The sequence below is a fragment of the Rhincodon typus genome, chromosome 18, assembly GCF_021869965.1.
Source record: "Rhincodon typus isolate 14 chromosome 18, sRhiTyp1.1, whole genome shotgun sequence".
In the NCBI taxonomy this organism is placed as follows: Eukaryota; Metazoa; Chordata; class Chondrichthyes; order Orectolobiformes; family Rhincodontidae; genus Rhincodon; species Rhincodon typus.
In genome coordinates this window covers 13,942,020-13,957,535 of record NC_063349.1, presented here as the reverse complement: position 1 = coordinate 13,957,535, position 15,516 = coordinate 13,942,020, and the positions used below count along the sequence as shown (strand labels likewise).

The window sequence follows — 15,516 nt, the reverse complement described above, 5'->3', positions numbered from 1 at the left end:
TCCTGCACTTCTGATGCTGCTTGGCCTGCTGTGTTCATCCAGCTCTACACCTTGTTATCTCAGATTCTCCAGCATCTGCAGTTCCTACTATCTCTGAAACAATCTCACTGGCCATTAACTTTGATGGAAAACCTTCAACAAGGTACATTTGCAATGTTTTTGTAAGTGCAATAGCTACTAATTTTCTTTAAACGATTGATAATTGACAGTGTTTAACTGTAATAAGTTAGTGTTGTCAGTTTATTATTTTCCAAGTGGCCTTGGTAGGTGAATGGACCCTTCCCAACAGTAATAACTCTAAAAAGGTGTTGCAATGGTACAGTGTGTTATTCTGTTTAACAAGTGGACCAGAAAGATAAACGTGGTCCTAGGCCCCTTATTCCGGATGCTTTGTCATTAATCTCTTCAGACATGTTATGATGCACCTTGAGAGTAAGGTGGCACTGTGAACCACAGCCTCCTGGTCAAGAGGTATGGATTCTACCACTCCACCACATTAGCCCCAGAGCCCTGTTTCTGCTTTTTCTTTTCTTCTTTCTTCATCTAGAAGTGCTCTTACACACAAATGAATATTGTTGTTCCCATCACAGCGAATCACCTATGGGTTTTTTTTTCCATCTATTCATCACCACCAACAAATCACCCATGTTTCTAATTGAATAATTTACATACAAAGCCCAATAAGGGCAAAACAAACCATCAAAAGTGAGGGGGGAGGTAGAGTCAGAGGAAGGAGAATAGGGCTAAATCAAAATGGGTATGGACGGGGTAAATTCCCAGTTTTTGTCCTGAGTCAGTTAACCTCAGCCATGCGGTAGTTGTGGATTCTATAATTCACCTCAGCAGGAGGATAAATGGGTCAGGATTCCCTTTCTTAATGGCAATCCAGTGGAATTATGGAACCACTGTAGGAAAAGCAACAATATACATGCTGCAGAATCAGGTTCAATAGACAAGGCCCATAGCTGGATGATGACCAAGTTGGTATTGCCCTTTAAAGGTCAACCATAGAAACGCCCAGCAGAACAGAATAGTTTCAGTAGAGTGGTAAGACAACTTGTGGAACAGTTAAGTCAATAAGCTTCACCCATACCTCATAGTAGCTTTGAGCTGCATTCCAAAAGGCTTCATCTGCAATAATCTGTGTTTCACCATTCAAGAAGGCTTGAAATCGCTCTTTAATTGTCTGGAGCTGTTGCTTGTTCAGCTGCAAAATAAAAACAAACAAGTTTATTGCAATGCTTGTCAACCGTTTTTTAAAAAGTATTTCTGTTCAGAAGTGCTGGTTGTCTACAAGTCTAACTTAAAAGACATTGTTCTTTCTTATCGCACTTCTGATTTACAAAAATATTCTGTTGCAGCTCATCAGAAGAACCATAGAATATCCGATTTTTCATTGCATTTGCACATCTCTGTTCTGAAGAGGCACACTGCTGCTAGCATACGGTTTCATTGCTATTAGTTGCAATCTGGCACCTCACACAAGTGTTCAATTCTTACACACTTCAGTTATTACTTGCTCCTTATTCCTGTCCAGTTACCATCACTGACTTGCTCAGTCTGCATCTAAGCCAAGCCACAGTACTTACCTTTCTGAAGCCCTCTGCTTTGCCATTGCCATAACTCCCGGCTTTCAAAAGGCTTTGAACATAACACTGCACAATCTTTTCTCAAGTTCCTGGTTTCTCTTCTGTTCCATGTCCAAATGTCATCACTTCCCTCTCAAGTGCTTTGAAATGTCAAGGGAAGCCCAGGAAAAAACATTTGTGGGAGGATGGTATGAGCTGGTAAATACATCTACTAACTATGTATTTCCGTGCACATAACTTTATTGGTCACTTAAGTAGTAATGCTGCAACTCAAGAGATGTATAATGAATTAGCTGGCCTCAATCCAACACTAAACTCTAGCACTAGAGGTCCATCCACAGAGATGAAGAATGCATGCTTAAACAAAACATTAATATACCTTTACAATAGTAAGTTTTGTTTAAATAACTTAGCACTGAGGGCCAGCAAAAGAGTAAAATGAATTGCTTACGTTTCCAAGCATTGCAAGTGGCTCAGAACAGCTACCAGTAAATACAAAAGCTGGTCCAACTGGCTAATTGACCATGTAACCTAACATGTATCATTGCAGCAGTGAATATCCACACGATGTAGGAGGAGCTGAAACAGGATATCCTGGTGGTAGGTGGGCAGAGATTTCCAGCTAATCAACAGATACTCAAGTGATGTGACGACCTTGGCTGCACACAGAGGGAGTGGACCACTTTGTCTGCCTCACATGTTTCTTGGTAGATGGCAGCGAGCTATTTGAATATTTTGGACAAAACAGCAACAGGAGCAAATTAACATTATGATTGGTTTTCCCCTCCAGAGTCAAGACAGCAAGGTATTGTTTGATGTACTCCTTTCTCTCTATACTTCTGTCCAGTACTGAAATAGGCTAAATGTGTTTTGAGTTCCAAGCTTTGAAATAAATAATTAACAAAATATTTTCAGATGAAATCAAAGATAAGGTTTACTAGCAACAAAAAATAATTAGATAATTGCTTTGCTACTCCATCCTCAAACACTCGGGAAATAATAGAAGACAGAAAAAGATAGGATTAACAAGAGGGGTAATAACCTGAGGAATTAAAAAACATCAGTCTATGACAGTTACAACTTCCTGGAGGTTAATGCCCTAGAATAGTTTTAGTGAGCTGGGTCCAGTATTTTTCCCTCTTGTAAGCAAACTATAAGCTTCATTTCAGCCAGAAACATCTGGAACCAGAGATGACAAGGTGCAGGGCTGGATGAACACAGCAGGCCAAGGAGCATCATAGGAGCAGAGAGGCTGACGTTTCGGGCCTAGACCCTTCATCAGAAAAGGGGGAGGGGAAGGGGGTTCTGAAATAAATAGGGAGAGAGTGGGAGGCGGATAGAAGAGGGATAGAGGAGAGGATAGGTGGAGAGGAAACAAACAGGTCGAAGAGGCGGGGATGGAGCCAGTAAAGGTGAGTGTAGGTAGGGAGTTAGGAAGGCATGTCCATCCTGGGCCTCCTGCAGTGCCACAACAATGCCACCCGAAGGTTGCAGGAACAGCAACTCATATTCCGCTTGGGAACCCTGCAGCCCAATGGTATCAATGTGGATTTCACAAGTTTCAAAATCTCCCCTCCCTACCGCATCCCAAAACCAGCCCAGCTCGTCCCTGCCTCCCTAACCTGTTCTTCCTCCCACCTATCCCCTCCTCCCACCTCAAGCCGCACCTCCATCTCCTACCGACCAACCTCATCCCGCCCCCTTGACCTGTCCATCCTCCCTGGACTGACCTATCCCCTTCCTAACTCCCTACCTACACTCACCTTTACTGGCTCCATCCCCGCCTCTTCACCCTGTTTGTTTCCTCTCCACCTATCCTCTCCTCTATCCATCTTCTATCCGCCTCCCACTCTCTCCCTATTTATTTCAGAACCCCCTTCCCCTCCCACTTTTCTGAAGAAGGGTCTAGGCCCGAAACGTCAGCCTCTCTGCTCCTCTGATGCTGCTTGGCCTGCTGTGTTCATCCAGCCCTGCACCTTGTTGTCTCGGATTCTCCAGCATCTGCAGTTCCTACTGTCTCTGGAACCAGAGATGGGAGGGTTTGAGACAGGCTGCTAAGTCAGCCTGGAATCCTACACTCATTCTCTCTCTGGAGGTCAAACAGCAACTAACTTAGAATCTCAGAATTGTATATTTAAACAATTCAACAAGCTCAGCTTTCAGTCATGTGACAAAGACAAGCATTTTCAGTGCGAGGCCAATCTCGGTGGGCGAATTGGAAGAATGTTAAGCTAAGAGTGTAGCTTTACCATCCCCAAACTTTTCATTACAAAGGTGAAGTGGTAACTGTAATAGCATTACTGCCCGTTTAATATAATGAGCTTTGGGGTTTCTTTTTTTTTTGTCCAGAGTTGACTGGAGGCAGCACTTTGTGTCAGCTTTTGCTGGAATATCTACATAATGCAGGGGGCTCAGAAGATTCTGGAAATATAGTGACATGATCAGCCTCAGCTATTTTATGAGTTGTCCAGAAAGCCAGCAAGTTGTCCATTTTTAAAAGAAGTTAAACATGGAAATCTACAACACAGTACAGTTTGACTATTTATATATGCTATTTGTGAACCTGTATGGCACAGTATGGTAGCTTCCTAATATCCAGTCACATTTGGAAAAGGAGTATAGGAATGGTTGGGTTAAATACACCAAGGTCCATCTGGTTTGCCTTCCACGACTCTGGTAGTCACATGAGACAATGATAATGGAAATACTGAAGATTCAAGGCAATCAGTTAGTCTATGGCATGTGAGCAAAACCCAAAGTGATAAAACAACCTTGAGAACAATAGACCTAAAACAAAATCACTCATATACTAGATTCTAAAATGATTTTTGAACTAAATAACAGAAGCAAGGCAAATACAACACTTCATCACATTTTACACTCAGCGGCAGCACCAATTATTTCCTGGTTGAATGGAAGGCCATGCTACTTGTCATCGAAGTCCAACATTATTTGGGTGTCGGTTAGCTCAGTTAACTGGTCAGCTGGTTTGAGATGTATAGTGACAACAGCATGGGTTAAATTCCTGCACTGGCTGACGTTACCATGAAAGACTCTCCATCTAGGGTGGCATGGTGGCTCAGTGGTTAGCACTGCTGCCTCACAGCACCAGGGACCCAGGTTTGATTCCACCCTCAGGCGACTGTCTGTGTGGAGTTTGCATATTCTTCCTGTGTCTGCGTGGGTTTCCTCCAGGTGCTCCAGTTTCCTCCCACAGTCCAAAGATGTGCAGGTTAGGTGGGTCGGCCATGCTAAGTTGCCCATAGTGTTCAGGGATGTGTAGATTAGGTGGGTTATAGGGGGATGGGTCTGGGTGGGATGTTGTGAGGGTCAGTGTGGACTTGTTGGGCTGAAGGGCCTGCTTTTACACTGTAGGGATTCTATGATTATGCCATGACCACTTCCCTGCTCCAGCTGGTGCACTACATGAACGGAAAACTCTATTACACTCAAAGGGAGGGTAATTTTCTTTCGTTAAAGACCTGGTAAATAACATTAAAATGAATTTTTGATCAATGTATCCATACTAAGTAAGCGACTAAGACTTGTAATTTGATTCTAGCCAGAGTTTGATTGGTGAGTTGGCAGATCTAATATATAGGTTGCCAGAAAAAATGTTGCTCAAACATATGACCATGTCAATAAAAACATTCGCACTGAGCTTACAGTTCCTTTGCTCATAGTAATTACACTGTGGTGTAATGAATAATGCCATTCTTTACTAGAAAGGAAATCTAGCTTTCTGTTTAAGCGGTACAGTACGCCAGTCTACTATAATAGAAGTTAACCTTATCTCAAATCTGATTTGAGATGTGCAAATTGAGAGGCATAGACAGCAGATCATGAGAATCTCTTCCCCATGGCAGACATGTCCAAGACAGAGGGCATACGTTTCAGGCGAGGAGCAAGTGGCTTAGAGGAGATTTGAGAATTTTTTGCATTCAGTGAAAGATATATGAAATGCACTGCCTGAGAAGGTGGTGGAGGCAGGTACTTTTGCAACATTTAAGAGGCATCTGGATGATTACTTAAAATGCCAGGGCATAGTAGGTCATGAACAAGTGCAGGTAAGTGGGATATTGGTATTGTTTGGTGTATGATGACCAGGATAGATGTAGTCACCAAAGATCCTGTATCTATGCTGCATGACTCAAAATGGTACAGCTTGAAAGGAGTTTCAGGAACATGAAGTGGTATATTTCAGATGGCAGAGCAGATTGACAAGTCTGTAGCATTTGGGATGTTAGATATCCAAAGCAAGAAAATGTTTTGTTAAGCTGCAATAAAACATTGTTTAGGTCTCAATTGGAGTATTACATTCAATCCTGCACACCAGGAAGAATGTCTTGAAGAGAGTGCTGAACATATTTGCTAGAATGGTACAAAGGAAGAGGGTCTTCAGTTATGAAAAAAAATTGGAGAAGTTGAAGTTGCTCTTAGAACAAAATGGAGGTTTAACCAAAGTGTATAAAGTCAGCATTTTCAAAAGGCAATAGCTAGAGGGCAGTGCAATGGAGCGAAACAGAGCAGGAAACTAAAGGTCAGTTAGTTTAACATCTGTCATGGAGGGAAAATGCTGGAATCCATTATTAAGCAAGTTATGGCAGGGTACTCTTTCAAAACCATGTTGACTATGTTTGATTAAATTGGAAGCAAAATCATGTTTGACTAATTTTGTAAATGTTCTTTGAGAAAGTACCAAGCCTTCATTGCTCAGTCATTTGAGTATAGATGTTGGGAAGTTATGTTGAGGCTGTACAGGACATTGGTGAGGCCTCTTCAGGAATACTGTGTCAAGTTCTGGTCGCCCAGTTATAGGAAGATTATCAAGATCGAGAGGGTTCAGAAGAGATTTACCAGGTTGTTGCTGGGAATGGATAGTTTGAGTTATAAAGAAAGGCTGGATAGGCTGGACCTTTTTCACTGGAGCATTGGAGGTTGAGAGGTGACCTGAAAGAAGTCTATAAAATAATGAGAGCTATAGATAGGGAAAGGATAACTCCCACCAATTCTAAGATGAGGAATTTCAAGGCTAGGGGGCACATTTTTAAGGTGAAAGGAGAGAGATTTATAAAAGACATCAGAGGCAAATTTTTTTTACAAACAGGATGGTTTGCGTATGGAATGAACTTTCTGATGAAGTGGTGGATTATAACATTTAAAAGACATTTGGATGGATACATAAATAGGAAATGTTTGGAGTGATAAGGGCCAGGAGCAAACAGGTGGGATTAGTTTAGTTTGGGATTACGTTCGACATGGACTAGTTGGACTGAAGGGTTTGTTTCCGTGCTGCATGATTCTACGACTCTAAGTGCAAAGGATTTGCAAACTCAAGATTGCTATGGCAAGCATTTGTTTAAAACATACCCATCAAACGTGTAAAACAGGTACACATCATGGAAATAAAGTTGTATATCAAATGTTTTGCCACTGATTCTGCTCCCAAACGTACGAAGACATTTTGGATTTAAATCTGAAGCCCTTTGCAACATCATCCGGGTTGATCTTGAAAGCATATTTAAAATGCAATAATAGCTGGAATATTAGGTTCTGTATTCAATTAAATTACTTTAATTTTTATCAAGATTGAACTTCAAACTTCAATTAAAATTGACCTATAAAGAAGCAGCTCCGATCATTATTTTATGGAAATATATTCATGCTTCAGAAACACAGAATTCATCATTAGCTGCATTTTTAAGTCTCCATTAGATTTTGTTATTTAAGAAGAGCGGGTTAAATTAAGTCTTTTGTGTATTAGCATTAACCCACTAGGATTTATATCAGCAAAGAAGAGCTTTGTGAACTAATTTCTTTTTCCAAAATGTTCACCTAACTACACCTTCTATCAGATCACAGATGGTGAATGCTTACAGCAAGGTCACAGTTCAGTCCCACTGACAATGTTGGATTTCCCAAACCATACCTGAATATCTGAAAAGGGAGTGAACAGTCGCAAAGTTAGAGACAAAATTAAACGAATTCACTCCAGAATTCTGACATTAACTGCAATGCACTGCAGCGACTGAACTGCATGGAGAACAGCATTTCTTTGGTTTCAGCCTTTCTCAAATAAGCTGGCTAAAGTACGAAATTAAAATAAACCTCTCAGCATGAAACAGACAGCTCAGGGAAGGAAACTGCCATCCTTACCTGGTCAGGCCTACATACGACTCCGGACCCACAGCAATGTGGTGGGCTCATAACTGCTCTCTGGGCAATTAGGGATGGGAAATAAATGCGGCCTAGCCAGTGACGTCCTCATCCCGTGAATGAATTTTAAAAGAAAAAGGGGCATATTGGTGTTTGGACAGACCTTGAATACTGTCCAAACTAGGTAAGCCAGGGCCTCGGACATTCTGCTATAATTCTTTAACCTAAAGGTTGATTAAGAAAGGGGAATACATGTGAAGTAAATTATTGAAGAAAGTGCGTAATTATGAACAGCATTTTTTTTTAAAAAAGTATCCTCTGGTTTTAAAAAGAGAAATGATTCAGTACTGTGGGTTTGGGAGAACCTTCAGAGAACAGTACGGCCTGGGTCCATCCCTCATGAGGAGGTTAAGAGATTGAACGTATCAGTTTCAAGAGATTGGGATGGCAGTCATGAAGGAGAAATCTGACAGAATCTGAAGGGGAATGGGTGCAATTATGAGGAATTGGCAACTTCAAAGACTGAGTGTATTAGAGACAAATTTGAGCATTTTAATATCAGATTTTTTTCAAGCATTCATTTGCTGGGCATACAGCAAGGTAGCAGTTTTGCCATCTTTGGATTATTGTTTTATTTCATCTTCCTGTTAAATCCGTAATCATTTTCTGCAAACATTTTAAATAAATCTCATTATGTACAAGAGCCTTTTGAGTCAACTATTCATTCTCTTGTAATTCATGGGTCAAACTGAACTTCAGGCTGAGAGTAATTTATATTTAAACAAAAAACCAAGGTTTTGGAACCGGATCAGAAAACTTTATTCTAATTTTGGCAGTTAGTGACTAACAGTGCCGCACTATGATCTACTAACAAGATGTATCGCATGTAGAGTTAAAAATCAGAAATTTTGGATTGTTCCCATGCCCAACCACAAATGACAAGCTCGAAGGAGCTCTGGTGCGTGGACTTTGTTAGCAGCAGCAAAGGAGATTAGCCTTTCCACAGTATTTATTCCCCGTGGGGACATTGATTGGAGCCAGGTCTACGTGACGTGACTCCAGACCCACTGCAATGTGGTTGACTCTTAACTGCCCTCTGGACATTGGTTGGAGCCAGATTCATGGTGCAGAGGTTACAGCATCAGTGGTGGAGGAGGCCGCAGCCAGCACCCCAGCGACCCACATCTGGTGGCAGCATCCGGAGGAGCATTGGAAGGGGAGGAAGTGGTATGATACCAGGCCCATGGTTCCAGCTCGGCGGTTCTGAGCGTAGCGGGCCCGTAACCAAGGCCCCAGGGCCCGTTACAGAGACCGTGACTGATGTCAAGCAATGAATGGAGGAGTAGCAGAGGATAACAAGATGAGGGAAAGATGAACTGTACTGCAGTAACATGTTGTATTATATTCAGTGTTTCAAGATGGCAGCAGAGCATGGCAACACTTGGCGTTTTGCATGCAAGAAAACACTTTTCACTGCATTTATACAGACATGTGACAATAAATTTAATTCTCATTCTAAACCAAGGCTGGTCCTGTGCGAGCCGGTAGCACCAAGTAAGGGCTGCCAGTATTATAATAATTACAGGGCTGGGGACATTGGGTAGCTCAGGCAGGATGAGTAGGCAGGGGTGTAGTGAGGGGATCTGAACAGACGAGCCGAAGTGTGGTGAGAAGTTAAAACTTGGGAGTCGTAAATCTGGCACAACAGAAAGCTGAATCAGAATTGAAATACGAAACCCTGCAATGGGAATGACAATTGTGGTGATCTGTGAGCCAAGAAATGAACAAAAACTCAGCAACTCCTTCCCTCTTTGCGCTACATCACTGCGCTACTCCCAGATACTAACAGAGAACTGTTAAGATATCGTGCAGAACTGAAATGTTTCTTTCACACAATACATAACTTATCTGCGAAAATAAAAACCCGGAATTACAAAGGACAATGAAGATGAGAAACTAAAAAGTACTACTGCCCAGGACCACAACACAAGGTTTGCTGAGGTAAAGGACAATGAGGTCAAAAGTTTAAAATCAGCGGAGAAAGCAGTTTAGTCACAAACATCAGAAATTGGAAATTGGGTTTCAGTGAGAAAGGAGAAAGTGTTTCCATAGTGGATTTTGGGCCAGGGGAGTAAAGGAGATCATATTCCTCTTCTAATGTTGTAAACACGTTATTTAATGTTAACGCAGAGATAGCAAGAACTGCAGATGCTGGAGTCAGAGTCGACACAGTGTGGAGCTGGAGGAACACTGCAGGTCAGGCAGCATCAGAGGAGCAGGAAAGCTGACGTTTCGGGTTGGGACCCTTCTTCAGAAAATGTAATGCTCATGTGCTGTCTCTTTAGAAAGCTCCGATGAATAGTTCAGTACCGTTGCTTTGACTCTGGCCCTGTTTCTCAATTATCGTCACTCTTTTGTACAAGACAGCAGCAAGTATTTCCTTTAGCCATGAAGCTTCAACTTCTTCAGTTTGTTTCGATTGGCCTTAAAAATAAACATGTAACTCATTTGAAAATGGTGTCTCAAGAATGAAAAACAGGCTGAATGTGAAACCCTTCTTAAAGTCAGGAACAGTGTTGAAAGTGTGCGGAAATTATAAAGACCAGTTAGCCTGCTAGATCACTGGCATGTGCCTTTTGGTTGCTGCAGAGTCAGAGGTGGGGGTTAAGGTTCAGCAAAAACTGCCCAGCTCAATTAGATGGACAGAACATTAGGCTTAAGAGTCTTATTAATCAGGGATTGAGGACTCAGGAAGGGAATTTCCAGTTGATCTCGAGTTTCATGATCCAGTGGACGCAGTGGAGGGGCAGGTTATTTGCCTGCAGCGGTGGGGGGGGAGGTAAGGGAGGGTTCCCATGGAGGCTGGATGCCAGCATTGCAAACTTCCAAAAGCTTATATGGCTTCTTCACGTGTCTGGGGTTAAGGTACAGCCAAATGCCACACTGAAGAACGGCCCCTCCTCTCCCACAAAGTGGGTGACTAAGCTGCCTCCTCTAAATTTTAAGGTAACAATTTTAAGTGACAAAGGGTGTACTTTCCAGTTGAAATACCTACTCAGTTACTGAACCTTCTTTGCACTTGTGTGCTCCTCTGATGCGTACTGGCCCTCGAGCTTCAAGGTCTCACTCTTGACCATTAACTGGAGGTTCAACTTGCCCTCATGTCAATTCAGAAAACTGCCTGATTACAGCTTCCTGTTCACAAGGCAAAAATTCAGCCCAAAAATAAAATGATGCAATTTACTAGTTACGTGCCATTTTGACAATTTTATTCACTCCATAGGAAGACTGTTGCATTGGTTATTGGGGTTAATTTACGATCATATTATGAAACCAAACTTTCTTAGTGACAATAGTGAAATTCTGGCTATTCTAACAGTATCATGCAGAGACCCTTTTGGCTCTAGTAACCTAAAGGTTCAGGGCAATGCTTCTGAGACAGGTGCTCAAATCCCACATTGACTGTGGGCAACATCAACCTCAAACATGAGCATAGAGAACACTGCACTCCCTCAGGTTTTGAGCATCATTTGGAAGTTGCACTGAGGATAATAGGTCACAAAACATACTCTGGGGCAGGGGCTTCACTGTCCAACACCAAGTATCTCTCAGTAGTATCAACAATGACCAAGTTGCCAGAGCCCTGGAGGTCAATATCTGGGACAGTGGCCCTGCAGCAGGTAGTAAGGGAACCAACAACATGGTATATGGTGTCTCCTTATTTCAGGAAGGATATTTTTGCCAAAGCAGGAGTGCAACAAAGATTTCCCAGGATGGCAGGATTGTCTTATGAAGAGAGGCTGAGTAAATTTGGCCTGCATTCTCTGAATTATCAAAGGGATGTGATCTCATTTAATGTGTTGTAGAATTCAAGGGATAGATGGGATGGATGCTGGCACAATATTTCCCCTCAATAGGGAGTCTAGAGCCACAATTTTAAAAATAAGGCGGGTGCCATTTAGAACTGAGATGAGGAGGTTTTTTTTTTAAATCAGAGGGTTGAGTCTTTCAAATTCTCTACCCAGTGGGCAATGGAAGCTCAGATATTGGGAATATTTAGAAATTGATACATTTTGATTACCAAGGGCATACAGGGCTACGGGGCTGGTGTGGATAAAAGGCACTGAAGTGTTCACTCAGTCATGGTAAAATTAAATGGAGGAGCTGACTCAATGGAATGTATGGTCTATCTAGCTCCTTTCATCACTGATGATCCTTTCATCAGAGCTGGTAATGATTGCTGATGATTGTGCAATGTTCTGTGCCATTTATGCATCTCGGATACTGAAGTTCACGCCCATATCAGAAAGACCTGGACCAACCCTACAAGCAATGACAGCAGGTCAGAGACTGAGAATTCTGTGATGAGTAACTTGTCTCCAGACTCCCCAAAACTTGTCCACCCTCTACAAGGAACAAATCACAAGTGTTACAGATTACTCTCCATTTGTCTGGATTGGTGAAAAACGCAGTCCATTTGATTGACACCCTATCCATCAACTTCAACATACAGTCTCTTCACCACTGATGCAAATTCCGAACCCATTACCCATTGCTACTGAAAAGAACAAAGACAGAAAACACATGGTAATAACACCAGCTGTAACTTCCCTTCCAAAGTCATACACTGACATGACTTGGAACTATGTTACCACTCCTTAAGTGCCACTGGATTAAAAACCTGAACTCTTTATATCAGTACTGTGGATTTACCTACACGAGATAAACTACAGTGTTTCAAGATGACTCAATGACATCTCCTCAAAAGGAAATTAGGAATTTGCAACAAAAGTTGCTCTTGCCAGCCACGTTCACATTCCATGAACAGTTTTAAAGAAAAGTTGAAACCTCTGGACCCGATTATAGAAAAAATTGACTGCTGAGTGATTTGAAAATGATATTATCATCTATGAAAGCTGTTTCAGTACACTGCATGCATAATGACTCGAGACATTTGAGAGGACTGTTTGTTTTATCATCTTGATTATAGGGGAAGATGATAGCCGTTAGTAAATGGACACCACCCTTTGATCCTTTGATTGGCTTTAATCAAAACACAACTGATCAAATAGAATAAAAACCTGTATGATTAAAGTATTCGACTGTGATCTCTGTGACAACAATCTGGACACATCTTGAAAGTGAAATAATTCTGCAGTATAAGCCAGAGAGTCATCAGTGATGCTATGAATGAATTCTGTTATCTTATTGGATTTTAATTTGCAAAACGAGAGAGATTTGTACAAGTTTTAACAGCAGCACAACTCAATTAAAGAGATCAAATATACTTCGCATTTATTTTGGCAAATTAATTTTTCAAAATTTGCTCGAAAGCAGCAAGAAACTGGGTGGCACAGTCACAGATTGTGAATGTTTGGTTTCACTTTTTTCCAGAAGGAAGCTAACCACCTTCAGAGGTGGTTGATTTAAAATTTTTCTGTTACTAAATTCAGTCTGTTTAAATCTTCACTAACTAACTATTTTTAAAAAAAATAATTTTTATGATACATTAAGTCGCTTAAAAATAACTAAAAAAAGTGACTTCAGAGAACTAAGGCGCATTTTTTGTGGCCTTTGTTGGAGTAGGGGATTCAGCTGCACGTGGAATTTAGAACCTTATGTTCACCATTCAGTAGATATCAATTCTCATAGCCTGTTGAAAATTTAACTGAAATCATTACTATTAAAGTCTTGGTTTTAACCTACACGCAGTCATTTGTCACCTTCTGAGACATTGCTTAATGATGAGTAGGCATGACAGAAAGACAAATAGATGAGACGAAACATGTTGGAATAGTTAAATTTAATTTTAAAAGACATGTTTAACTGGCTCTGGCCTATTTCGATGCATTGAGGAAGGACATTCTGGGGAAATAAAAATTAACAACAAAAAGCCCTGTCACTCCAACAATACTAGTAAAGTTGAAGTCTGTTCCAGGGCCTAGTGAGAGAAAGGCCATTGCATTAAACTTAACTGTCAACCTGCACAAAGTGGACTTTCTCTGAAATTGGTTGAGATAGTAGGAACTGCAGATGCTGGAGAATCTGAGATAACAAGGAGCTCTACACCTTGTTTTCTCTGAAATTGGAATAGTTTTAAAATGCTATTATAATCTCAGACTATGTAGTAGTCTATGTGAAGAAAAAATATACAAGAAGAGGCCAAGTAAAATAAACATAAAAATTACTTGTCAATGTGATGTTGTGATTACCAGCTAACATTCCTCCAGGGGTCACAAGTGAGATGAAACGGCAATGTAAATGGTGTTCAAAATTGGCTGAGAGCAAGCACTTCAAAAGTTTAAAATATAACAGGGATATTACACCACATTATGAGAATTTCTACAGGTGATTGGTTAATTATAGCCCATTAAATTAGTTTCAAAGGATAGGTGAGTCCATCAATGAGTGGCATAAATAAGATGAGTATGATTCACCAAATATGCAGCTTTAGCCTGACTGCACTAGCTGTGTACTGATCTGGTATTAATGTACATTGCAGTGAAAGTCAGAAAGGTGCAAGTGAGAATTGATAATGCTCCACTGGAGACGTTTGTGTCCATGCTTACAAAAAGCTAAACTAACTTGCAGTTTATTGCACGAGAACAATAGGCACATCCGGTCTGACAAGTGCCTCTTCTTAAAACTCATTAGTGATTCATCCTCTACCACTGTCAACCAAACAGGCCCTTAAACCTGGAATAGATAACTGGTGACAGTATGCTCCTCAAAACATTAGCTGGTTCCACAACACATACAACAGAAGGAGCAATCTGAACACCGTCACCAGATATGCATGCAAAACAGCAGAATCACCAAATTAGTAAACTTCTGTATGCCTAACCCTATCATAGTCAGGCTGAAGTTGTGAACATCCTTGTGTAGGGTGTAGAACTGACAACTACTGATTTCAAGTCCATCCTCGAGGCATTTGCTGCATATTTCAGAAAACAGAATCTTGTAACTGAGCAAGTGTGGTTTAATGAAATTTCCCAGTGGCCGGGGAAATCCATTTGTCACTGACTTTTACACTACGTCAACCAATGTAGATGAGGAGCATTAAACAATGAACTCATTCACAGATAGGCAGTAGTAGACATCTATGATGAAAGCCGACTTGACTGCAGAATAAGCAATTCAGTACACGACCCAGGCTTAGGTCAGAGCTCCGAACTGGGCTACTATCCAAGGAAACATTGAGGCTTTGGCTGAATTGGTGGGTTGGGCAAGCCACAAGATGGCAATGTCACCCTCTCAAAAGCCTGAAAAAAAGGATGTGGAAAGAACAAAAAACTAGTACAGCAGCCATTTTACATGCTCACATGGTGGAGCAAAGCAGTGCCATAGCTCCGTAAACGCTCAGCAATGGAGAGACGGGTGCTACCAGAGCTGAAAGACTGCCGATTTAAACACATCATCACTACAAAAGTGGCAAAAAATCCCAGTAAGAAAAATATTCCTAAAATTGAAAAAAAAAGTTCTTGAAAATCAGAAAGATCAATAAATTACCAACGAACAGCAAGAAAAAAATGCTTTCTTGAGATGAAATCAATTAGAGGTTCTTGACAGGCAAAACAGAAGTGAAAAGTGTTGGAGATTATATGCGAAACAAGGGAAGTAGTTTCAGTTTTAGCCAACAAATTCCCTGGTCTTAGATCAGTGGATATTCAGGCAGCAAGCATCAGACTGCAACATCTTGGAGACAGATCTTCAGGTATAAGATCAGTTCACTGCCACACTAAACCATTAAGGGCGAGAGATCAATGAGACT

The 15,516-nt window shown here is 41.2% G+C and overlaps 1 protein-coding gene across 1 annotated transcript in view; it reads right to left on the bottom strand.

The window, feature by feature from the left end:
- The window catches only part of cadps2 (Ca++-dependent secretion activator 2), a 602,458-nt gene that overhangs the window by 445,723 nt on the left and 141,219 nt on the right, over positions 1-15,516 (bottom strand). Inside the window, exon 2 of the mRNA XM_048607831.1 lies at positions 1,094-1,207. Coding sequence (XP_048463788.1) covers positions 1,094-1,207 — 114 coding nt within the window. The remainder of the gene's footprint in view (positions 1-1,093; positions 1,208-15,516) is intronic.